Below are 23,292 nucleotides of genomic sequence, written 5' to 3'. Positions count from 1 at the left end.
GCACTGAATGTAAACAGCTGCTGCTCTAGCACAAGGAGCCAAGACTTTGTGTATGTGAACCACTGCAAAGCCAAGCCTGAGGAGAAGGACAAGCTTTCTTAATCCTCCTGAACAAAAATGCTTGTACTAAAAGCTGTGATCACAGCCTTGTCAATATGCTGCAGTAAGGTGCTCGCACTTCCTAGAGAGTTGGCAAATTGAGGGCATTGCTGGAAATAAACCAACACCACAAAGACAGCCAGTGCAGAATCTGTCTTGGCTCTAACACACCTAGAAGGTTCAAGAACACATATGGAGTTAACAGGTAACTGTAGTTCAACATTACAGCTGGTCTCTATGAAATGAAAACAGATGCTTGTTTGTACCAATGTAAAAATACTCAATAGAAACATCAGGGTCTAATTTTGAAGGAAAAAAAAAAAAAAAAAAGAGAGAGTTCTTTATTTATAAGTAGTGAAAACACTGGAAAAAGTATAAGTTAACCACTTGTCAGTGTGTCTAAGAAGCACAAAGTATATTCTTGCACTTGCATACAGTAGCTCTAACATGTTAGTACGGTTTGCTTGTCCCTGCTTTCTTTTAGGTGGTTACAGACCAAGACTTCTTGGATGAGTTACAGCAGTCGCTCGTAGAACAGCAGATAGGCTTGTGAGCTCAGCACTTTTGATGTAGACACAGCTTGTACGTGGGTATCGCTGATGTGGAACCACTGTCCTTTTATTGGTTCAGTTTCTAAAGCTATGGAAGTAAAGTAAGAATTTCAGAGCAAACGTTATAACCAGAGATTAAAGCACTCAGTCCTGTTTGGCAGTAAAAAGCAATTTGTACAATACAGTTGATTATTTACCTTGAGGAAACTGTCCTTGAAGGACAAGATCAGGAAGATGGTTGTTCATATTTCTCATCTTAGCATAAGCAGTGTAGTGCCCAGACCTCATTGTCCCGCTGTGTTCAACAACTCCATAGAGAGAGTATAATACTTTTGTATTCCCTTCAGCCACGTTCTACAAAAGTGGAAGATAAGGCATGTCAGTGTGGTACTGGCTTTTGAATGAGGCTAGAATATAATCTCTTCACTTGGATTTGTTTACCAGTGAAAAAGAAGATGGTCACCTGTGGTAATACACTGGCATTCAAGTCAGCTTTTATGTGCCACTTGCACTTGTCAGAAAAACATAACTTGATAAGCATTCAATGCAGATTCTGCTAAGCAGCAGGACTGTGAAAACACATTAAAATATGAGAGAATGTGAATGTTATTCCATTACTTACTTTACATTTAGCTGTACAGAAAGGAGCCAAGTCTATCACTTCTGGAAACTTGATGTGCCTGTTAACCTTCCGTAAGTTAAATCCAGCCTTAAACAGACAAAAGGTAGAAGGAAAATCCATAGTTTAAAGTGTAGCGTATTAAAACTATGTTTAATTACTAAATACTTCAGGTTAATCTTTTAGCCATGCAAATTAAATTTTACATTGGACAAGATTATAAGGAGGCAAAACTGTTTCTTATTTTTCTCCAGTGCCCAAGGTGTTCTGTCTGGCATTACCTCCTTGCCCCTACAGGCTGCACAAGTTAAGATGGCTCTTCTTAAGCTCCCTCTTATGGTAACTTAATGGTAGCAGGAGAAAACGAATCAACTCAACATTCACTCCTGTAACTATGAAGACATCTCTTTCTTGTAGGTACTGCAGTATGCCTGAGGATCTAACTTTAGGTTGTCAGAACTGATGGAAATTCTACTCCCACCTTACTCAAATAATCTTCCAGTATCAAACTGGAAAAACAAGGGAGAAGATGACAAATGTTATTCCCTTAATAGTACAATTATCTTTAGGAATGCCCTATACATTTGCATTTTCTCTGTGGAATTGCTTTTCATCTACGTCAAAAAGTCACCTCCCTTCCTTTAATTTTCAGTCTTGAAGTATTTTGACCAAAATTTATATGGCTTTAAATTGAAAAAAAGACAATACTGCCTACTCTCCTCATCGATTTCCTCTTCCCTTTCCCTTTAAAAATTTAAAGCCCTAAATGTAAAGCTTTTCTAAGCCTGTCTGTTAAATCCTCTTAGTGAGGCATCCTGTTATCTGTACAGAAACATAAGAGTTCATCAGCTGCTGTGGTAGCAGGAAACAACGTTAACATATTGCACTAACAGTAGTGAAGGAAAGAATATATTGCAAATAAGCTCACAACAAGAAGTTGCTTAGAGCCCTATTAGAACGTTCTGGTATTTTTCCCTCAGCAAAAACACACCCTTATCACCACTCCTTGAGAAACAAAGAAAAGCCCAATGAAACAAAAAACAACCTTTGCATGTAACTGCCTCCCAAACACTGGAAGAGGAAAACAACAACAGAAGAAAGATTAGAGATAAATGGAAATATGCTACCATCAGGTTTAAGTTAAGCTACTATGATATCATAGAATGGCTTCAGTTGGAAGGGACCTCAAGACCTCAAGGATCATCAAGCTCCATACCTGCTGCTGCAGGCAGAACTGCCAACCTCCATATCTAGTACTAGACCAGGCTGCCCAGGGCCCCATCCAACCTGGCCTTGAACACCTCCAAGGTGATTATGTATCTATACACATTAAAAATGCACATTTTTAAAATAACTGCTGTTCATTACCTGTTGAAATCTCTTTAAGTGAAGAGTTAAAATTGGAGGAGCAAGAGAAATCAGCATTTGCTTTTTGGCATTAGTATAAACGTGCTTTTCATCTGCAAGAAAGAAAAAACATCAGTGATGAACAAGTAAATCCAAGCATTTCACCTTAACATGATGAACTGTAAAACAGCCGCCACTACAGAGCTCTCAGATCACAGAATTACTAACTGCTCATACTATGTCTGATCAGCACACTCTGGATGAATTCTTGTTCTCTGCAACCTCATAATCTGAAACTGCATGCTACTTTCACTGGTCTTTTGAGCTAACACCAACATGATCTCCCTATGAGTGTTACAGAAGTCCCACACTTGAGAGAAGAAAGAATAACCACTTCATTCATCCACATTATGAAGTTTTAGATTGAAATGACCCTCCTGAACAAAACTCACTCCTCTTTGACCACTCTTCTGTTCCAGTCCTCCAGCAATCTGTACTGAAGCTTGTGAGCGCACCGCCTTACTTGTATCAGTCTAGACAGACAAAGTTCTCACAACCTACACTTTAAATACTATTCTACTGATCCAAGTCAGGTTTGAAGTTACACAATCACTCTTTACAGAACACCCCCCATCAACCACCCAAGCAGCAATCGAGAAGTTTGTTCATTTAAAAGATTAAAAAAGATATATATATAATCAGTCATACTTTTTGTGTTGTTTGGTCCATAACGTCTTTGCGTACAGACATCACACAGCAGTTTATTGTTCTCGCTAAGTTTCTCATTACGGGTAAATTGATACAAACAGTGATGGATTGAGTCTTCTTCTGGGTTCAGTTCTTCCCTGTTGGCAAGAGTACAAAATGCCATTTCTGCATCTTCGGTCAATATTTCGCATGTCTTGGCTGGAACACTTTGAAGGTCATCTAAGATGTTTATATCAGATTCAGCATTGGCACCCAAGTGTAGCTTTGAGAAGTCAGTAGCAAGCCCTTCCTCATCTTCATTTTCTTCATCCTCATCTTTCAAAGATACATCGTCAAGGCCATTGACAAACTCTACAGGAGAATCTAAGTCTTCCATAGGGAGATCCACTATTGACTCCTTTTCTTGTTCTGGCTTTCCTGTACTTTCATGCATGCTCTGAACTTCTGTACTATTTCCCTGTACATTTAAGTCATTTTGAGGTAAATAGTCTTTGCAATCATTTGATGATTCCTCTTCTTGCTTCACATCAGGAATTTCAGAGTTAATTTCTGCCTCTCCTTCCTGGTCACACACAACATCTTTTTCTGACTCTTCAGTAGCACAGATATCTGTCAATTGAAGTACCTTTCCCTGGAGTTTTTGCTGACGGCGCTGGCTCTGCAAATTGGTATACATAATATATCAGCATGGAAAAAACACAGAACCATAGAATTGCTCAGGTTGGAAAAGACTAAAGATCATCAACCACGACCTAACCATGCTACCCTAACAACCCTTCACTAAATCATGTCCCGGAGCACCACATCCAAACAGGGTTTTAAACATATCCTGGAATGGTGACTCAACCACCTCCCTGGGGAGCCCATTCCAGTGCTTAAATACCCTTTCAGCAAAGAAGTTTTTCCTGATATCCAACCTAAACCTCCAGCAGAGTAAGTTTAAATGATACTTAGCACTTCATGAAATTCCTTGCTGCACCTCATATCTGGATCAAAGGGGAGAAAAATACCCACTATTCAATGATCTGATGTCAGTTTAACTAACACTGAATTTATCCTTGCTCAGACATCGCTCCACCCACTGCACCCTGTTGCATGGGATCAAGGAGGTACAAAGGAAATTGATGTATTTTAAAGACACTTTCTTAAGCCTGTATGTTTTGTGACTATCTCACAACCAATGAGCCTGACACAAGTACATTGCCCATCCAAAGAAGGATTAATTCCACATTCCTCTGCATATTTACTCATTCCCTTGTACAGCAACTCTTAATAGAACATAAAATTTCTTTATAGCAATGTTGTACATAGAAATGGTCTTTTTTATTGTGCACTGGACTGAGGAGAAATTCTAAGTTGTCCCCTCCTCCTCCATCTGAACAGAGGAAGCAAAAAAGAACTTTTTTTACCCCAAGTTTCAACTGCTTCATTAGTACAAATGAAATACTTATCAAAACCAACCTTGGCTTGTTTTTTGGCCTGTTTCTTTGCTTTTTTCTGAAGGTGCTTACTTGTACCAGGGGGTTCATCTCTCTGTTTAATATAATAATCGTTTTTATCCTCTTCTTCTTCTTCAGATTCCTTTCCTTTGTTTTTTTTTACATTCCTCTCATTTGTGTTTTTTATTTTCTGGTGGTAAAAAGAAGAGAAAAGCCACAAAACAATCACAGAAGCAGAAATGTTACTGTCCTGACTAATAAAACCGCATTCCAGAGAAAACTATTTGAGTTCTGAGCCCCAGACATAACATTTTAGTGATTAATGTACAACCAACTCATTGACACCAGCCACCCTAACGCTTAGAGGAGATGGATATCACTCCAGATGAAACCCATGAGAAACGATGACTTGCAAAATGAAACAGCATGAAAGATTCAGTATATTAGACTCGTATTCTGGACCCATAAAGGGACAACCTTTTCCTCTAACAGATGTAAATCACATTAAATTCGCTAAAGAGCAGTATTTCATGCAAGTAGAAACATTTACAGTTGAACTGCACACCACACAATTTGCAGCATTATCGTTTATTTGCTTCTGCTGAAACTAAATTCATCGCAGAAAACACATGATTCCTTTGGTTGTGGAGATCTCATTTCAATATATATTCATTAGTCGGGCAGCGCTATGTGGCAAATCTGAAATACTATACATGATGATTCTCAATTTGAAGCACAAAGCAAATCAAGTATTCTGAGTGTCAATTTTTGAGAGCAGGCCAATCAAATACGTATTCAGACACTGCTCTAGTGATGCTTCTCAATGTCACTCAATATCCATTTAGATTATGAGAAGTTTTATTGTACTGATTGTAGAAAAACGGATGAAATGAATCATGCAAGTATACCAATAGGCAACCATCACTGTCAAGTCATTTAGTTCATTAATGACAGCGAAGGCAAACTGGTGAACATTGTTCATTGCAACTCAGTCTTCCACAGCAGTGAGACAGCATTTGAATTTAGTGGATAATTCCATAAGTCGAAGTCTAAATCAGAGATATTAACTGACAGTGCAGCACGATCACCAACAGAATATCACTAGTTTTACAAAAGCAACTGAATAACCATAGCTAACTGGAGTAAGTCTCATTAAACCCTTATCCTCTGCCTTTTTGAGGCAAGATCAGTGTTTTAATATGCAAAGAAGCATTCAGAAAGACGCATATATTAATTCCCAAATGATTATATAATATAGATGGCTTCACATATGCTAAAAAAATTAAGCCAGGTATCAAGCACATGCAGGTCCTTACCTGGTCATCTAGTACAGGAAGCGACAAATCAAGGAAAGGTTCGTGGACCAAGGTTACCTTTAAATGAACATTTAAGAGTTCAGTTTAAATTTCTGGACATGGCTGGCACTCTGTCAATAAGCTTATCTGTATGTATCCTTGTTGCATTCAATGGGGTTTTTCCCCCCCGCTTATGCATACAAATATAAAACACAGTTTATCTGAATTCACAAAGAGTCTTCCACAGTCAAATTCTACCAGTCCTATTGCTACAGAAATAAGAATTTCCTAGAGCATGAGAATCCAGCCTACGACCTACGAGATTGATTCTGACAACTGCCAGGACACTCATGTAACCCACTCACTAACGACCATAATGAGCCCATTTTCAGGGTGCCTTATCTCCACAGTGTCTTCTTCCTTAACTATTTTCCTAGGAACCCCATGGTAATTCCCATGTGGGAAAGGGAGCCCATTAACTGTCTCATGAAAAAGAGAGACCCTTGTAGCATACTGCTGCTGGTAGAAGAACAATTCATTCACTACAGTTTGCATTACTGGAAGGCATTTACCTGGAATCTGATGATAAATTGTGTTGGTAGAGGCAGCTTGCTGCTGCCACCCTCTTTTTTTGGAACTCTTGAAAAAGAATGGAAGATTGGCTTTCTAGCATAAAGGAAGACAGACTTCCAGGCAGCCATGCAGCTCATAGAAGCGTATTAACTGAAGAAAATCTCTCTAATTGCACTCATTTCTATAAAATTACTTTAGGGTTCTTCTCAAAAGGACATAAAATCATACACTCCAGGGTATTCAAAGCAGGTACTTTACTCACTGTTCTGCATTCCTCACACATAATCGTGCTGGTTAATTCTCCACCAAAGATCCGATCTACAAAACTTTTTATTCCCTTCTTCTTTTCATATTCTGAGAATAGACAAAGTATACATTACAGTTAATAATGTCGCATATAATATACTGGCAACCCATTTAATTGTGTCATACCAAACCCCCCAAAATCCCACATAAGAAGTACATGGCATGAGTCAGCCTGTACTAGTCTACTCAGGAAGCGCAATAAGACTCTTACAATAAGATCCTTTCATATATGAACGGAGCAGGCATGAAAATACATTTGCAAACTTCAACTGAACAGAAAACTTTACCACTTTCTCAAGTCAAATGCATGCTTTTATTTCTTAAGAATTACCACACCCCAGTAGGAGTCTCTATTTTCTCTCTGGATTTACCTCAGACAATTGTCTGAAGCTAAAAATGAGTAACAGCTTCCACCAGAATAACACCACGATAAACAAAACCTATTTCCTCAAGTTATGCTGCCACTGTAGCACATACCGTCTTACTTCACTATAGAAAAGAACACCACTAAGGTCAGCATGACTTTTAAATACATCATTTAATGTTTTCAAGTCTTATGTTCTAGACAGACACATATTCAAGACGTGGCATTTAACACGTATCCTTTAGCGACAACTGTTGGCGTTAGAATGAAAAAGAAAAATCTAAGCTATCACAGTATCAGCAACACATTCTTACCTTTAATTTTCTTTTTCAGTTCTTCTTCATTTTGTTTGTCTGAATCGGTCAGAGCCTTCAGTATTCCGATACTTATTCGCTGAAATTTTCAAAAGAAACCCACATTTTGCACAATTTCTTAAACAAATTCAGTTAGCTTCATAAAATGTCTCAAATTCAGAAAAAAAAACCCTATCTTTACTGTTAAAAGAAGCCATACAAACAACACAATTGCCTGTAAAGATAAAAGAGAGCTCCCACATTTTGATGTTAAAAAAAGTAATCAGCCAACCAATCAAGAAACAAACTTGCAATCATAAAATCACAATTAGTATATAAGAAAATAAGTCCATGGCTTAAATACTTTATAAAATTAAAACTTGGCAGATACACTATGAAAGTGTTCTGCCATATTTTTCAGAAAGGAAGTCAAAAAGACATTCTTTAGGATGACTGCACATAGTCCAAACCCCTCTTTTTACGGTAGTTTTAGACAAGTCAATCACCTTTCTGAAGAACAACAGATGTTTATATGAAAAGTGCTCAATCAACTCAAGACTCTTAGAGCAAACATAACTGAACTTTTCTACTTGATTTTACCAGAACAGCAGAAACAAAAAAACCCAAAGAAAATATCACTGCATTTGAAACTTGAGCAATGTGTGCAACCTGGAAGAGATACAGGACAGTAACAGGTTTATTTATTTGAATATTCTTTTCTAAAACTAGAATAGCAACACTCGCGATGGTCTCTTCACATCAGTACCTAGAGGCTGCTAGGTTCTACAGCTCTGCTGCCAATCCTCTGCAAGTAAGTGCTTATGGGCAGCACAAACCACTTTACAAAGGGTTGACCTCTTTGAGAAAGAACGCATTTTCTTCCCTTGGCAGAGATGAAAGTCTTGATCTGAAGAAGAAAGTTATATGCAACTACGAAACTAACACTCACTTGGATTTCTTCTGCTCTCATTCCATCAAGTAAGTACCGAAGCAATTCCTGACTGTCTTGCTGCTGATAACCTTTAAATCGTATTGCTCTGTTAAAGGAAACAATAATTGTGAAGTATAGCTCATCATAGAGATAAAAGAGTAAAAACAACATGTTCCAGATACGTAAGTCCAGAATCTCAAGCACCCACACATGTAAGACCACTAAATATTTCCATATGGTACTTCCTAAATATCAGAGTCTAGCAAATCAGAACATACCATTGTATCACTGAAAATCTTATTTCTCTTTGCTTATATTTCGCTTTTTATCCTTTCAAAACTCTAAGTACTATGGTAGTTTTATACACGGTGATGAAAGCTCAACAAAAAAAAGGAAGAAAACTCATCTTTTGTTTAAACAGCACTCCCCTCTCCCATACTCATTATGCTATGCAATTATATAGATACTCACTTTTTACAAACCTGAGCAAAAAGTTCCTTAGGAGTGACTACCCCCCTCTTTGTCTCTTGCATTTCAGTAAGGAATTGATGCATGGCTAAAGTCAAAGGACCAGGCTGATCTAGTTTTACCAGCTGAGGTTCCTGTTTTAAACAACAACAGAATTGCCCCTTAGTTTGGTGACTGATCCTTCTGGATTAATTTTTTTCCCTGTCTGATCTCTTGACTTCTTGAAAATACCCTTACAAAACAGAATACACAAAATTTCAAGTATTAAGAACTGACAAGAACAAGCAACAAATGGTTTCTCATCATGTGATATCAAAACACTGACCTGAGAGTCATTAACTATTTTTCTTACTCAGTTGCAACTCCATATTTCTTGCTTTTATGTAGTGCTTTAACCTTCTTCCATTTTTTTTTTTTTTTAAATATTTTTTTTATTTTTTTTTTCTCCCCCCCATCCAAATCCCCACTGGGTTTATGCTGGAGACATTTTCTCATTCCCTATTTTGCCATCAGACAAATGCAGAAGTTACACATCTTCATTACTTGGAAAATGAAAACCACTACTGACTTCAGTAGCAGCTCTGCTAAATTCAGCAAAGTTCACACTGCTTTTACATTTTAATCTTGTTAATAGTTAAACAGTTTTTAAATCTAGAGAAGAGAGTATTGCTTTTTTTTTTTTTTTTTTTTTTTAAAACTTGAGGAAAACAAACAAAACCACAATGAAGGCTGAAACATATATACCATGGATAACTCAGGTGACTCAATCTTAACTGTTGTGTCAGGCATTTTAGCTTCTTTAAGCAGCTCCCTCAGGACTGGGGTCTGTGATAAATTCTGCAGACGACAAAGTAAAGAAAAATAGCCAAGGAACAATAGGAAGGGAAGTTCCACTTGCCACGTGTTAACAACAAGATTAACAGTAAGTTGTATCTGCCAACCACAACTAGAGTGTTAAGTACGACCTTGGACACAAACCTGGAAATTCTATAAATGTTTAACTGCTAAAAGTAAATCCCACAGAATTAAGGTGATTTGCAAATATCTTCTCTATATTCTCATTGGTTGTAGAAGCCAGAGGTGTATTCTTCTTCTACAGACTGACCTTCTGACAGTCTACTTACTAGTGTCTGTTTTAAATCAAAAGGTTAATCCAGTATACATATTTATTCCCTTGGTTTTAAACATATTACAACATTAAATTCTACAGGTGCAATGTGAATTTTGCTCAAGAAAAGTGAGGAGCCAGGGAGTACAAGGTAACACGCAACTTTTAAAACATTCAGAAGAGGAAGCTTATTTAATCTATGCACTTCTTCACTAAGAAAGACATGCAAGATGGCAACGGAATATGCTGATCCAGTTAATATTTTCCTCTATTTGATTTCCTGCTGCTTACAGCAAGTATTTTGTTTCAGTAAACATCCACGGTCTTTGGGTATTAATGTCATATTCTAAGAGGTCAGGAAGGGTAACATACCAGGCTACTTTACAATGTATTTTTACATTATTACTAAATTAGGATGTTGGCATGCTTAATCTCTATCAGTAAAAGATGCTGCCCCTCAAAGGCAATGCAATTGGTTAGATCTCCACTCAGTGCAAGTCTGAACCTGCAATGCCATTCCTTCATATTCCTCTGGGCTAATGCACTATTTTTAACATGAACCCATCATTCTTGGCAGATAAAAATCATATTTTAGTGGTTCCATTTCCTTGCTGATTTTTTAAAAATTATTATTATTATCATTTTTACTTTTTAAGAACAGCAGTAACTACTGTACCTGCATCACAGCGTTAAAGAAACACGTATTCCCCAGGTTACTAAGTCCTCTCACAGTCACTTCAGAGCTGGTACCGGAATGAGAACTCTCTTTCAGCAAGACTTCTTTTTCTTGCTCATTTCTGCTGTCTTTTTCTACCTTTTTATTTCCAATGTCTTTGTTTTCTTGTTGCTTTTCTGCTGAAACAAATAAACACGTTAATCCAGCAACAAAGAAGTGGCAAGGATGAAGTTATATGCATGACATTTGAAACTTAAATACATGATAATTAATTCTATAATCCTAGAGATGCAAGGTTCTTAACTCATATTACTTAGACAGTATAAAACAAACAAGAAACTCTCGAAACACTGTTTCTTATCAGCTTAGCACTTAAACAGGACACTCAGCCCATAAGCCATTCATGCCAACAATCTCTGAAACTCAGCATGTGTTATCTGAAATTTCATTCCTGTTGCAACATCCTCTATGTTAGGGGTTTCTACAGCACCCAACAAAGACAGAATCTGACCTTCTTGATATGGCATTATTGTTTGAAATTAAACTCAAAAGGATTCCCACTGTGAAAGAATCCTCATGTTTTCTTTGTTAATATAAACAGATGAAACAGAGCGATATACATTCTTCAAGACACATCAAATATATTTTCCCCCAAATTACCTTGGTACATAGCTCAAAATTCCAATGACTTGTTTAACAAAACCATAAAGGAACACCGGGTAGTTTTCAGAATAACACCTACACCGGTTCTACCAGTTTGGCAATCTCCTTTTGATAAGGTTTCTGACAAATAGGGCTGGGAGTCAAGGTAACTTTAAGACAATGAAACACCAGCTCAGAGAAAGCAAGAAAATGGACAACATTATATTTGTTGATGAGCAAGGAAAGAATAACTGATGGAATTTTTGAAACAGGCAACCATGGGCAGGTATGAAAAGAGCAGCCTACTTCAAATCTAAGAACAAATATTCCAGCAAGAAATCTAAGTTCAAATATTACATGTAATGGAACCACTTATCTGGCAGAGACGGAACAAACACGCCCAAAGATTCTGATCCCCTTTGGGAAAAGCTCAGCTGATTCCTGAACAAAATATTCAGAGACAACTACTTGGCGTTGCTGGTTTGGGCGTGATCTGTTTCCAAAAGGGGCTATGATGTGACTCAAGTGTAGGATGATGTTGGAAATTTTGGTAGGAGTTACAGCATTTATTTTGCTATGAAAACTCCTCCAAGTGGAAATGCCTTGCAGAGAAATAGTTTTGCAGAGCACAGCACTTTGTGCAAACTAGAGGGGTAGGTTGGGTTTTTTGCTTTTAAACAATGTTTTGAAGGTAGAATGCAAAGTTTTCAGTGCTTTGCAGTAACATATACACCCTCAGAAAACAAATCTCATATCCTAATGGAAGGAGTATACAAGCTACAACAGCTGAAGACCTAGCCATTCCAGCTGATATGCCTTAGAATGTCTACATAAATATATAAGAAATAAAAATCAAATTACCTTTAAGCAGTAACAATTTATTTATTTATTTATTTTGTCCTCAGATCTCAAGAGAGACAGGACCTTCCTTAGTAATAAAAGTCAATTATTTAATGACAGTACATCCTAATAACATACTTAATTTCCTGATATTCTTTCATTTTTTGGGCTATAAAAGCTCACAAGACATTAGGAAAAATCTGGTCCAATTAAGTCTATGGGCTAAGATATTCTGCTTTCAGAACTAACAAAGAAAAACAAAGTTAGCCATTTAAATTATCATAAGCTACTCTCTAGTAAGAAAAGAATTACTGAACATTCTTAACTTACAGAAATATTTGCTATATTTAAGGGACTTTCTGATTTACTCTACGGATACTACAGTTACTTACCTAAACGTGATGAGTTGACACAAACTTGTTTTTTAATGTAATCCACAGTCTGGCCCAAACGTGTTGAAGTACTGTATGGAACTTCATTATCACATATGTAGCACCTGTGGTGACCCACCCACACCCCCCAAAAAATGATTAAAAAAAATTATTCCTATTTTTTTTTTCCCATTATAATTCCTAACTACTTACTCGTTTTTTCATGCAATTAATTACACAGATAAAATTATAAATTATGGGTTTTTTTTTTTGTTGTTTGTTTTTGAAGATTCTGAAGTCTTATAGAAGACTGCTCAATTTATTTCTGATTAAAAGAAGTCAGTAAAGTGATCTACAAACAAAAATGAGACCTTTAAAAGATGCGCATATAAACCTAAACTGCATGCAAAGGAAGTGCTGGGCAAATTTTACCCAAATAAAGGAAGATAACACACCTTATAGGAAGTGGCCTTCCAATCTTATAGTAATGTAAAAATCTGATTATTTTTGTGCTCCATTCGTTCTGCATGCTTTTTTTCCCCCTCTTTTGTTACTGACATAAATCTATTTCTCTGTTCACAAGCAAAGACGTAACTAACCACAAGTACGTGGTTAGACCACTGATCTGATTTCAACAAAGTTTTGATAGAAATTACAGTGATAAAGGCTTGAGTAAGAGTTAATTTTTGCTGGAACACAGAAAGCATATGGATAGTTGTATGTAACAATTTCGTAGTTCTAGTCAATCAACTATTGGAAGAGGTCTTAAAAGGTATTGATGGGAATGCAAACACTTCTGCACTTTGAACCATGGCAATTACAGTTATTAGGCACAAATGCATTTAGCAGATCTCAGGATTATCTGTAACTTTCTGATCTCAAAAGCAGCAGAAGCCTGCAGTAAACTGCTTCCCTAAATCTCTAGCATCTTTAGTACTAGCTGTGATTTTCCTATTTTTCTAATGTTTCATTAAAAACAAACAAACAAAAAACAACAATAACAAAAAACCCTGGCTCTACCTGAGGGATCCTTGAGTATGTATTTATTGTCAGTTTGGTTAATTGTAAAAATTGGCATTCTCACTCCTGGAATAACAGATGATAGTTACTTCCGTGGGCAATTTTTAACACAATAACCTTTCAATGATTATTTTTATAGGAAGTCTTGAAGAAATCAGGAGATTGAAATTAAGGCTTTGTCAGTGATGCCAATTTAGCTAATGAGTGAAAACCATTTTTAGATCCAACTGCTATGTCCTATTGCAAATATGTACAATAGCATCTCCTGTAAACCCTAAACAGCAGAAGATAATGAACTGCTAGAACTCTCCTCTTTCTCTCCACATTCAAAACTATTTTTGTAACTGCTTACAGGTATTATTTGAGCCAAATTTCAATCCTGTACACATACACGCTTTATACATTAATTCATAAATTCATAGCATTAACATATGCTGATTAAAATTGCTTTCGACTTATTGATTTTATGTACTAAAATCACTGTGAAATAAAGTTCAAGACTGTAGTCCTGATTAGTAACAATACTTGAAGCCCAATACACTGTTCTCTGATTAACTCCTTATACAAGTTTGTACAAGAGAAGAGAGCAAATATTTTGTTTAGACAACTTCTTCTCATTCAATAGTAAAAATAAAATTAAAATATTAATCATAAGTGTATGTGCCAAATATGATCACGTAAAGAGACAGTCTAATATAAAATTAATCTAATGATAAATAATGAGTTAAGAAAAAGGTGACTTTAAGCCCAATCAAAACTATGTCAGATACCATACTTCTACACAGCACAGTTAAGGATGTTACGATTCTCTATTACACACTAATGTACCGTTCCTTTAAAGAGGGTATTACCAGGAGGACAGAATTCGTATTAACTGACCCAACAGCATCTTTTAATCCTGCAGCTGTGCTTCTTGAACAATGCATCTTTTATTAAGAGGCTATCATTACTTTTATTTTCTCAGTAAGTAAGCTTTTCATTAAGTCTGCACCAGAAAGGAGCTTCTACCAGGGATTGAAGTCAAGATTTAGAGCTATATAACATGTTTCCATGTGTCAGTATTTTCACCAAGCAAAAGCAGTAAAATAAGAAATCAACAGCACTTACTGATTGGTCACTTCTAAGTTCAATTTTAAAAACATCCTTGTTGGAGTTTTACAAGAGAGTAATATTTACTGAGCAGATCTTAATAAAGACTAATGTGTGTGGAAACATTTTACATATTTCTAAAGAACTTCCAGAAATCACAAGGAAAGCACAAATGATATCCCAGCCTCTGTTGCCCTCTAGCTACATCTTTACTGTTTCCTGACAAACTCACCACACACTCCAGTTGTCCAAACTGAGAACCAAACAATGGGGATCTGATCTTGGCGTTGTGTAATGCTTTAAAGCATGCTGCTCTTGAGAATTTCTGCCACAGCCCTATAATGTTGATAACCAGAAGCGTCACAAAATCCAGTTGACTATCAATGAAACACAAAAAGAGTCAGAGTATAAAGAAAGTATTTAAATGAAAATAATTCAATTGAGTTCAACCAATTAGGATGAATAGACAGCTCTTTACCTCAAGACATTTTTTTCTGCAGACAAAAAAGTACCTTACTGAGTGCAGAAGAAACACAGAGTCTTTTGGGGACTGAAAATCTAATTTACAAATCCTACTTTGAACAGCTCGAAGAATGCAACAGAAGAACAAAAAACAAGCAAACAAAAACAAAAGCAACCAATTGTTTGGCATGCGGAGTTCTACCCTCAACAAACTAATGTTTGCACAAGATATGATAGTGCAAATACAAAATTTAGGGCATTAGCAACAAATTAATTTTTTTCTTAGAAAAATAATTTGGACTGTCATAGAAAGTAAATCCTCAAGATTGTGTTTTAGCCTTAAGTCTGCTAAATGCCTTTGTGCCAAGCTTTGAAGTACTTCACGTGCAATTCAGAGCAGGCCTTTCTCATAAGACTAACATATATCATATCACTCACGTGGCACATTTAAAACAATAATAAAAAGGTGTAGCTGTTTAATTAAAGCTCTATCGTTCCACTCTACTATGAGGCACTGAAAGATGTTAATAGAAATTAACAACAAAACAAGAGATACCCTATGGCCACATTTTAGACATAACCATATTGAAGGGCTTTCATCAGACTCTTCCTCCGACTTCTCTTGTGTTTTGTTGTCTGTCTTGCAGTCCTGACAAACACGCCATTCCACACCCATCAGTGCCTTCTTCAGATGACTTTGCTCCAGTCCTTTACGAATATGCTTGCATGCAGGCTCTATAAAACATAAAGCACAAGAATCTTGTAGGTACCATAATGAATGTAGACGTTTGTGGGTTTCAAAGACACAGGGTATAATCCAGAATCGAGTCCAACCCCCCTGCCAAAGCAGGCTCCCTACACCACATCACACAGGTAGGCATCCAGGTGGGTCTTGAATATCTCCAGAGAAGGAGACTCCACCACCTCCCTGGGCAGCCTGTTCCAGTGCTCCGTCACCCTCACTGTAAAGAAGTTCTTCCGCACATTCGTGCGGAACTTCCTATGCTGTACTTTCATCCCATTACCCCTAGTCCTGTCCCCACACACTACTGAAAAGAGACCAGCCTCACCACTATGGCTCCCACACCTCAGGTATTTATAAACCTGGATCAAGTCCCCTCTCAGCCTTCTTTTCTCAAGGCTAAACAGACCCAGTTCCCTAAGTCTCTCCTCATAGGGGAGATGCTCCAGGCCCTTCACCATCTTAGTGGCCCTCCGCTGGACTCTTTCCAAGAGATCCCTGTCTTTTTTGTACTGTGGAGCCCAGAACTGGACACAGTATTCCAGATGAGGCCTCACCAGGGCAGAGTAGAGGGGGAGGATCACCTCCTTCGACCTGCTGGACACACTCTTTTCAATACACCCCAGTATGCCATTGGCTTTTTTGGCTACAAGGGCACACTGCTGGCTCATGGTCAATCTGTCGTCCACCAGGATGCCCAGATCCCTCTCTGCAGAGCTCCTCTCCAGCAGGTCTTCCCCCAGCCTATACTTTATGCTTCCCCCAGCATAAGGGCATTCTGACATTAAAGAGTATTTGAGCCTTCTCCAAGGTTAAAACATCCTGTTTTCCTCTTCAGAACTGCTGACTTCTCAGAAGAAACATACCCACTATATCTGCAGACTCATCATCCTGTGCAGTTTTGCCTTTGGTGCGTTTCTTTCCCATATTTGTAGCCTATGATTTTCTTCACATCCAACAGTGACCTAGCAAAGAAAAAAATCAGAAATTGGGTTTAAGTTTTATTTTTTAGTTACTAAACAATACATTGTTTCAATGGCTGAGACGTTCCTTCAGGAGAATTTAACTTGCAGTTCAACATTCTCAAAAGAAATTACTTATAATTTAACAGAAGCCACTATAAGTATGGGAGAAACAAAGATGCCAGTATGAATTATTAAAACTGATTTAAAACCTTAAAGCAAAAACAATGCAAAGGAGAACAAGGTGAATTAATTATGTATCAAAAATCCTACACAGTATCAGAACTTGCACTTTAAGTAACTAGTAAAACAGAGATTGCAGGAAACGAAACTGAACTTTTCCCCATTAAATCTTCAAGCCTTGTGCAATTACAGCCTTTCACTTTTGTTTTCTGTAAATCCCATGCACCTTTGACAAGGCCTGGGATGTGCAAATACTCAAACAGATTAAAAAATATACAAACAATGGGAATTCTGATTTTTTAATGTCTTTGTTAGGGGAAATTTATCACTGCTTCCCAACATTACAAGAAAATACAAGGGCTGGTGTTTGGTATGGCCATTAACCCTTCCAGAAAAGCAATCTACCACTACAGTGCTCTGTGCCAAGAGGTTCCCTTCTAAAAGTTTGGTGCTTGTCTAGCTCTTAGTCTGGAGTTGCTGCAAGGCTCTGAGACTTATCTTACAGATGTCAGAATTGACATTTGCAACGATGCAAACTGAAAGGATGGAACACCATCCCTGCAAGGACAGGCTGTGAGAGACGGGACTGTTCAGCCTAGAGAAGGCTCTGGGGAGACCTGAGTATGGCCTTTCAGTATCTAAAGAGGAGCTACAGCAAAGAAGTGGACAGAGTCATTAGCAGGGTCTGCTGTGACAGGACAAGGGAAAATGGTTTCAAGCTAAAAGATGGGAACATTAGCTTGGATATAAGGTAAAAGGTTGTTGGTTTTTGTTGTTTGGGTTTGTTTTTTTTTTTACAATAATAATGGAGAGGCGGTGGAACAGGCTGCCCAGAGATGGTGGATGCACCATCCCTGGAAACACTTAAGGTCAGACTAGACAGAGTTTTGAACAACCTGATCCAGCTGTAGGTTTTCCATTCGTTATGGGAGAGTCGAAGCACATAGCCTTTAAAGGTCCCTTCCAACTCAAATGATTCTATGACACTGTGAAAAAGCTCATAATTGAGTCCCTGAAGATTCATGCATGCTTTGCAAGCTGGCCTGGTTCTGCTCTCCACCCTTCAAGTCAGCTGCAGGTAAATGCGTAAACACAGAACTCGGTCTGACTCATAATATCCATCCTTTCAAAACCATTTCTAAGCTTGGAATCAGCACCACACCAACAAAACAGCTGCCTGCTTGGTGCTGCCACAATCAGAAACCAAACCAGCCTAAAAGAATCATAGAGTAACTGAGTTCAAGAGAGCTTAGGCACAATATATACAAGACCTTTCAGTATAAAAAACCTTTTAAGAAGCATACTTGTAGAGCTGATAACTCAGATGTAAAATGAGAAGTAGCAGAATGGTTAAATGACTTCAAGAACAGTTCCTGGAGGTGCTCAAGGCCAGGTTGGATGCGGCCCTGGGCAGCCTGAGCTGGTGGGAGGCATCCCTGCCCATGCCAGGGGTTGGGGCAGTGTGGGCTTTGATCTCCCTTCCAACCCAGACTGTTCTGTGATTTTATGATCATATTCATAACTACGCATTTGCTTCATTCAGAAGAGTTCATCCAAATTCCCTCCATAGCGCATTTATTATTATTTTTCCACAGAAAATCACAATGCCTGATTTTTCACAGTCAGTTCTAAGCCATTACAGCCCTTCCCAAGCTGACTTAGCCTCAGCCAGGCTGCCAGGTCAGCACCACGCTGTTCATATAACCTGCTGCAGTCAGCCAGACGTGTCTGACAGGATCTCTGCCAGCAACCTACGCTGGGAAGCTGGTCACAGAGCCCATCACCTAACTCAACAAAACACTGCGTTTGGTTTCGAACAGGCTGCCCAGGGAGGTGGTGGAGTCTCCTTCTCTGGAGATATTCAAGACCCACCTGGACACCTATCTGTGTGACGTGGTGTAGAGAGCCTGCTTTGGCAGGGGGGTTGGACTACATGATCTCTAGAGGTCCCTTCCAACCCCTACAATTCTGTGATTCAATTCACGACGGCTTTATTTTTCAGCAATAGCCCCTTGAAAAACACTAAAAGCGCAGGGTAATGCCCCCAGGCCTGCCTAGCCCAGCAGTCCCGCCGGTCACCTGCTGCCAGCTGGGAGCTGACACCCTCATCCCACGGCAGGAGCCGGGCAGGGCCTGAAGGCCTCGGGGTTGGGGTTGGGTTTGGGGTCGTGGTGGTGTCCACGCCGCTTCACTCACCGCGTCCCGCTCCGCTCACGTGTCGCCCGCACGGCCCCGCTCCGGCCTCTCCGCGCAACAGCACGAAGCTCCGCCCCACTCGCTTCCAATTGGCCGAGAACGCCTCCGTGCTTTAACTGACAGACGGAGCAACCAATTGGAAAAGGCGAGCGGCGGGGCTGGAGGAGAGACAGCGGATCGCAGGCAAAGCGAGTGTCGGGATTGAGGTAGCGGAGTGCCCGGTGCGCTGCCGCCACTCACCTGATTGCGGAGCAGCGCGGGCGGCGTGGCGATACATGGCTCGGTACGGGGCAGCCGGCAGCTTCACCTCATCACGGGGCAACGGTCTGACCCTGCCCGGAGTACTTCCGGCACGCTGCATTGTGGGCCGGGAGGGCATAGGGTGGGCGGTGCATGCGCGAAGGTGGCGGAGAGACGAGTGGGAGGTTGGAGCGGGCGCAGGGTGGGGCTGGGGGGGCTCCCTTCCAACCCAGATCATTGGGTCGTCTGCCATTATAAATTAATGAGGTTGTCACGCGAGCTTCGTGCTCTGCCCAATATCTATGAATCAGTTGGTTTTAAAGATTAATGTGGGGGTTGGATGATTGATTACTTCGCATATTCTTTTCTCATTCATGTATTCCATGTGGGGAGTAAACTCTTCAAAAGGGCTGGCAATAGCAGGACACGGGGAAATGGTTTTAAGTTAAAAGAGGGAAGATTTAGGTTGGATGTTAGGGGGAAGTTCTTTACTAGGAGAGTGGTGAGGCCCTGGAACAGGCTGCCCAGGGAGGTTGTGGATGCCCCGTCCTTGGAGGTGTTCAAGGCCAGGTTGGACGGGGCCCTGGGCAACCTGATCTAGTAAAGGTGTATGTTTGGTGGCCCTGCCAGGCAGGGGGGTTGGAACTACATGATCCTTGAGGTCCCTTCCAACCCGGGTCATTCTGTGATTCTGTATCTTTTTTTCTCCTCCCTTACTTAGGAAGCTGGAGAAATGAGTAGCCGAGAAGAAGCCGAGATGCAAATATCAGAGTTAGATTTACTCTCTAGCATGTTTCCTTATGAGGAAGAGTTTGCTGTGACCGACCAGCTGGCTGTGGCAGAACTAAAGCACTTTGTTGAAAATGAGTCTGCAGAGATGCCCTCTTCAAAGATTCAGTTTATACTGAATGTGAAGCCAGAGGACTCTCATGCCTCTATGGTATTATAATAATGGTATTTTTTTGCATGTTTTATTTTGGAGAGACTGTTTATTATGATTTTTCTTCCCTAAGATGTTATTGTGAGACACCGAGGTTTCCTTGAGCTTAACGTGTGCTCATTTGTTTCTAGGTAAAGTTTACTATGGTCTGTGCTTTACCATTTAAATATCCATCTGTTCTACCAGAAATTACCGTGAGGTATGTTATTAAAACTACTGCTGATAAGAAATACTCAGAAGCCGCTGTAATGTGTGAATCAAGATCTAATAGCAGATGTAATATTTTATTTTTGCGATTTACTATCAAATTATTCACATCGGTTCATTAGTCAAATTTAGCCAGGTGGACAGCGCTACTGAAGAAAGTCATATCTACAAGAATTTGGTTGCGTCAGTCACCTTGGCTGATAAGACAAAAATGGGGGTAGTGAGGAAGAGTCCCACCTTCTGCATAAAGGGGTTATGTGTACGTACTGTTCATTGGTCTGATGCTCAAGCAGAGTTTTTACAAGGATTAACACTCTTGAAAGGAGTGAAAAGTTACGCTCTGGTCTTAGTCTTTCTTGACCAAGTGCAGCTACTACCAGAGCTCAGGTTTTTGGGTTTTTTTCTTGAACGTTTCTCACTAAAAAGGTATTTTCCGTCACCATGTTACAGAAAATAAATTCAGCCACCATTCGTCCTCCTTATGTGCTTTTTCCCTTGATTCTAATTTTTAGTACTGTATCTGTATTCAAGAGTTAGCATGATAATTGAAAGCTTTTTATGACATTTATATCATAGATGACTTAGTCAGATGACTTAAATGTCAATAGCGAGTGAATATGGCCTGATTGGTTTGGTAGCCTAAGTAAACTGTTCGGAAAAAAATATGGTAATCTGTAAGCATATTACAACTATTTTTTTTCTTTCTTTTCCTTTAGGTCACCATTATTAAGCCGCTCTCAGCAAGTCCAGCTGAACTCAGATCTAAAAGCATATTTGATGCAGAACTGTAGTGGTGAGCCTTGCGTGTTGAGTGCCAGAGAATGGGTTAAAGAACAAGCAGCCACTTACATTGACAGAGAACTTTCACCTTCTTCAGTGACAACGCCTAATGCTGTGCGGTCAGAGGACATGGTTTTCACTAGATTGTGGATCTATAGTCACCATATTTACAACAAACAAAAAAGGAAGAATATTATAGAATGGTCCAAGGAACTCTCTCTGTCAGGATTCTGCATGCCAGGGAAACCAGGTGTTGTTTGTGTAGAAGGTCTGCAGGGTAGCTGTGAAGAGTTCTGGTCAAGGTTAGCTTTCCTTTATAATTAAATGCCATGAATAAATAGAATACTTTGGGTTTTTTGTTGTTGTATATATGGGTAGAATATGTAACTGCAAATATAGGTTTTTGTTGCTTTTTATTGTTTGCTCTTTTGTCATAATGTGCTTGCAACAATATCCACTCTACTGGTGGTTATAGCAGTCCAAACTACTAATACTGCACAGTGCACATATATTTCTGTTTTTATCTTGCTCTGTATTTCAGAGGTATAGCAATGGACAGCAGTATTCCATTCTTGTTAGATATGTATATGGTTATATTGCTTTATGTTCATCGTTTATTTTGCTTCCATCACTTGCATGGGTAGTAGAGACTGATTGTAATTGTTTGACTAAAAGAATTTGACAACTCATGGTAAGGATGTTAGAATTCTTAGCACAGCAAGGCAGAAGTGAGTACTGAAGTTGAAGCCACACCTTCATCAATTATTTAGTGAGGAAAAACACATAAGGGTTTTTGAAAGTGGTGAAGCAAACTACTGCCATGTGAGCAATATTCCTATAACCAACTAAGGAAACATTACTTCTGTCCAGATGTATGCAGGAAATAAATTTGTTGACTTTTGTGATAGTTATTTCATACTATTTTCTAAAAGAGCCTGTATCTTTTAGATTGATATCTCTCCATTTGCTTTCAGAATAAGAAGATTAACATGGAAAAGAATACTAATTCGGCACAGAGAAGATATTTCTTTGGAAGGTGGAGGTCTTGCTGAGATTCAGAAACAAAGAAAGTTCTCCACTTTGGAAGAGAAATGTTTCGATGCACACGGTGCTAGAGGAAATCATATGGATTTGGGGCAGCTGTATCAATTTTTAGAAGAAAAAGGATGTGCTGACATTTTTCAAATGTACTTTGGGGTTGAAGGGCGTTGAATCATCACGGGTCCAACTGCCTACATCTCTAACTTAAATCTCATGACAGGTTCTTTTCTGCAACAGTTGATCAAAGAGGAAATTGGTGTTTCTTAATGTAACAAATCCAGTTTTCTAAGAAAACAAGCATTCAATGAGAACCGAATAATGAAAATGACTGAATGATTGGACACTTGGATGCTTTCCTTTGCGACCTATTGTAGGGAACTGCTGTAGCAGGGACTGGACTCAATGATATCTTGAATCCCTTTCAACCTGTATGATTCTGTTATTACAGCTGCTGATTTTAAGGACCTTTGCATAACATACTGAATTACAAAAGACTGTTTGGTAGCCTAATAGGTAGAATTACAGAATGTGGGATTGTAGTGAGTGAATGTATGAATAGGAAGAAGAGTAAAAGGTGTGTGCAGAAGTAATAGTAGTAATAGGAAGAAGAGTAAAAGGTGTGTGGAGAAGAAGGTTGTTTGCATGATTTTATACTGTTTACATATACTACATCCAGACTTCTTTGTTTTCTATTGATTTCTACATGAAGCTGTGAGATCAATACATTTTTCTTAAGAAGAGCAGACTCAGAAAAGCCTCATTTGTGCAGATAGAATGAGATCGGACATCTTTTGTAGCGA

At 38.9% G+C, this 23,292-nt stretch overlaps 2 protein-coding genes across 6 annotated transcripts; one reads left to right on the top strand and one right to left on the bottom strand.

The window, feature by feature from the left end:
* Positions 1-399: 399 nt before the first annotated feature.
* Positions 400-19,636, bottom strand: USP16 (ubiquitin specific peptidase 16). Of its 3 annotated transcripts, none has more exons than XM_015880917.1 (18): positions 19,525-19,636; positions 16,810-16,908; positions 15,758-15,936; positions 14,972-15,075; positions 12,652-12,755; positions 10,778-10,956; positions 9,738-9,830; positions 8,997-9,127; positions 8,544-8,631; positions 7,616-7,694; positions 6,894-6,985; positions 6,080-6,136; positions 4,786-4,953; positions 3,325-3,982; positions 2,638-2,729; positions 1,273-1,359; positions 848-1,004; positions 400-738 (listed from the first exon to the last, which is right to left on the bottom strand). In XM_015880917.1, exons 2-18 carry the CDS (start codon positions 16,868-16,870, stop codon positions 614-616), a joined length of 2,454 nt encoding a protein of 817 aa, XP_015736403.1. In that variant the 5' UTR covers positions 16,871-16,908; positions 19,525-19,636; the 3' UTR covers positions 400-613. The 3 variants fall into 3 exon arrangements, with proteins under 3 accessions (XP_015736403.1, XP_015736419.1, XP_015736409.1); XM_015880933.2 differs by having other exon boundaries at positions 10,778-10,953; XM_015880923.2 differs by lacking the exon at positions 19,525-19,636 and adding an exon at positions 19,285-19,406.
* Positions 19,455-23,230, top strand: RWDD2B (RWD domain containing 2B). Of its 3 annotated transcripts, none has more exons than XM_015880978.2 (5): positions 19,455-19,567; positions 20,246-20,464; positions 20,596-20,663; positions 21,388-21,753; positions 22,426-22,833. In XM_015880978.2, exons 2-5 carry the CDS (start codon positions 20,258-20,260, stop codon positions 22,661-22,663), a joined length of 879 nt encoding a protein of 292 aa, XP_015736464.1. In that variant the 5' UTR covers positions 19,455-19,567; positions 20,246-20,257; the 3' UTR covers positions 22,664-22,833. The 3 variants fall into 3 exon arrangements, with proteins under 3 accessions (XP_015736464.1, XP_015736455.1, XP_032304489.1); XM_015880969.2 differs by having other exon boundaries at positions 19,532-19,709; positions 22,426-23,230; XM_032448598.1 differs by lacking the exon at positions 19,455-19,567 and adding an exon at positions 19,771-19,791.
* Positions 23,231-23,292: the final 62 nt, after the last annotated feature.

This window comes from Coturnix japonica, chromosome 1 (genome assembly GCF_001577835.2).
Source record: "Coturnix japonica isolate 7356 chromosome 1, Coturnix japonica 2.1, whole genome shotgun sequence".
NCBI lineage: Eukaryota > Metazoa > Chordata > Aves > Galliformes > Phasianidae > Coturnix > Coturnix japonica.
Note: the sequence above shows the minus strand (reverse complement) of the source record. Positions and strands in the feature narration are given on the sequence as shown.

Bases quoted from the DNA above. Each gene is read 5' to 3' on its own strand.
- USP16 (XM_015880917.1), bottom strand. From the start codon at position 16,870: ATGGGAAAGAAACGCACCAAAGGCAAAACTGCACAGGATGATGAGTCT. The intron at 7,695-8,543 runs GTGAGTGTTAGT...TGAAAATTTCAG, and splicing joins TGAGAGCAGAAGAAATCCAA to CGAATAAGTATCGGAATACT. The intron at 739-847 runs GTAAATAATCAA...TTACTTCCATAG, and splicing joins TCAAGGACAGTTTCCTCAAG to CTTTAGAAACTGAACCAATA.
- RWDD2B (XM_015880969.2), top strand. From the start codon at position 19,560: ATGGCTCGGTACGGGGCAGCCGGCAGCTTCACCTCATCACGGGGCAAC. The intron at 19,710-20,245 runs GTTGGAGCGGGC...TCCCTTACTTAG, and splicing joins GGCGGAGAGACGAGTGGGAG to GAAGCTGGAGAAATGAGTAG. The intron at 21,754-22,425 runs GTTAGCTTTCCT...ATTTGCTTTCAG, and splicing joins TGTGAAGAGTTCTGGTCAAG to AATAAGAAGATTAACATGGA.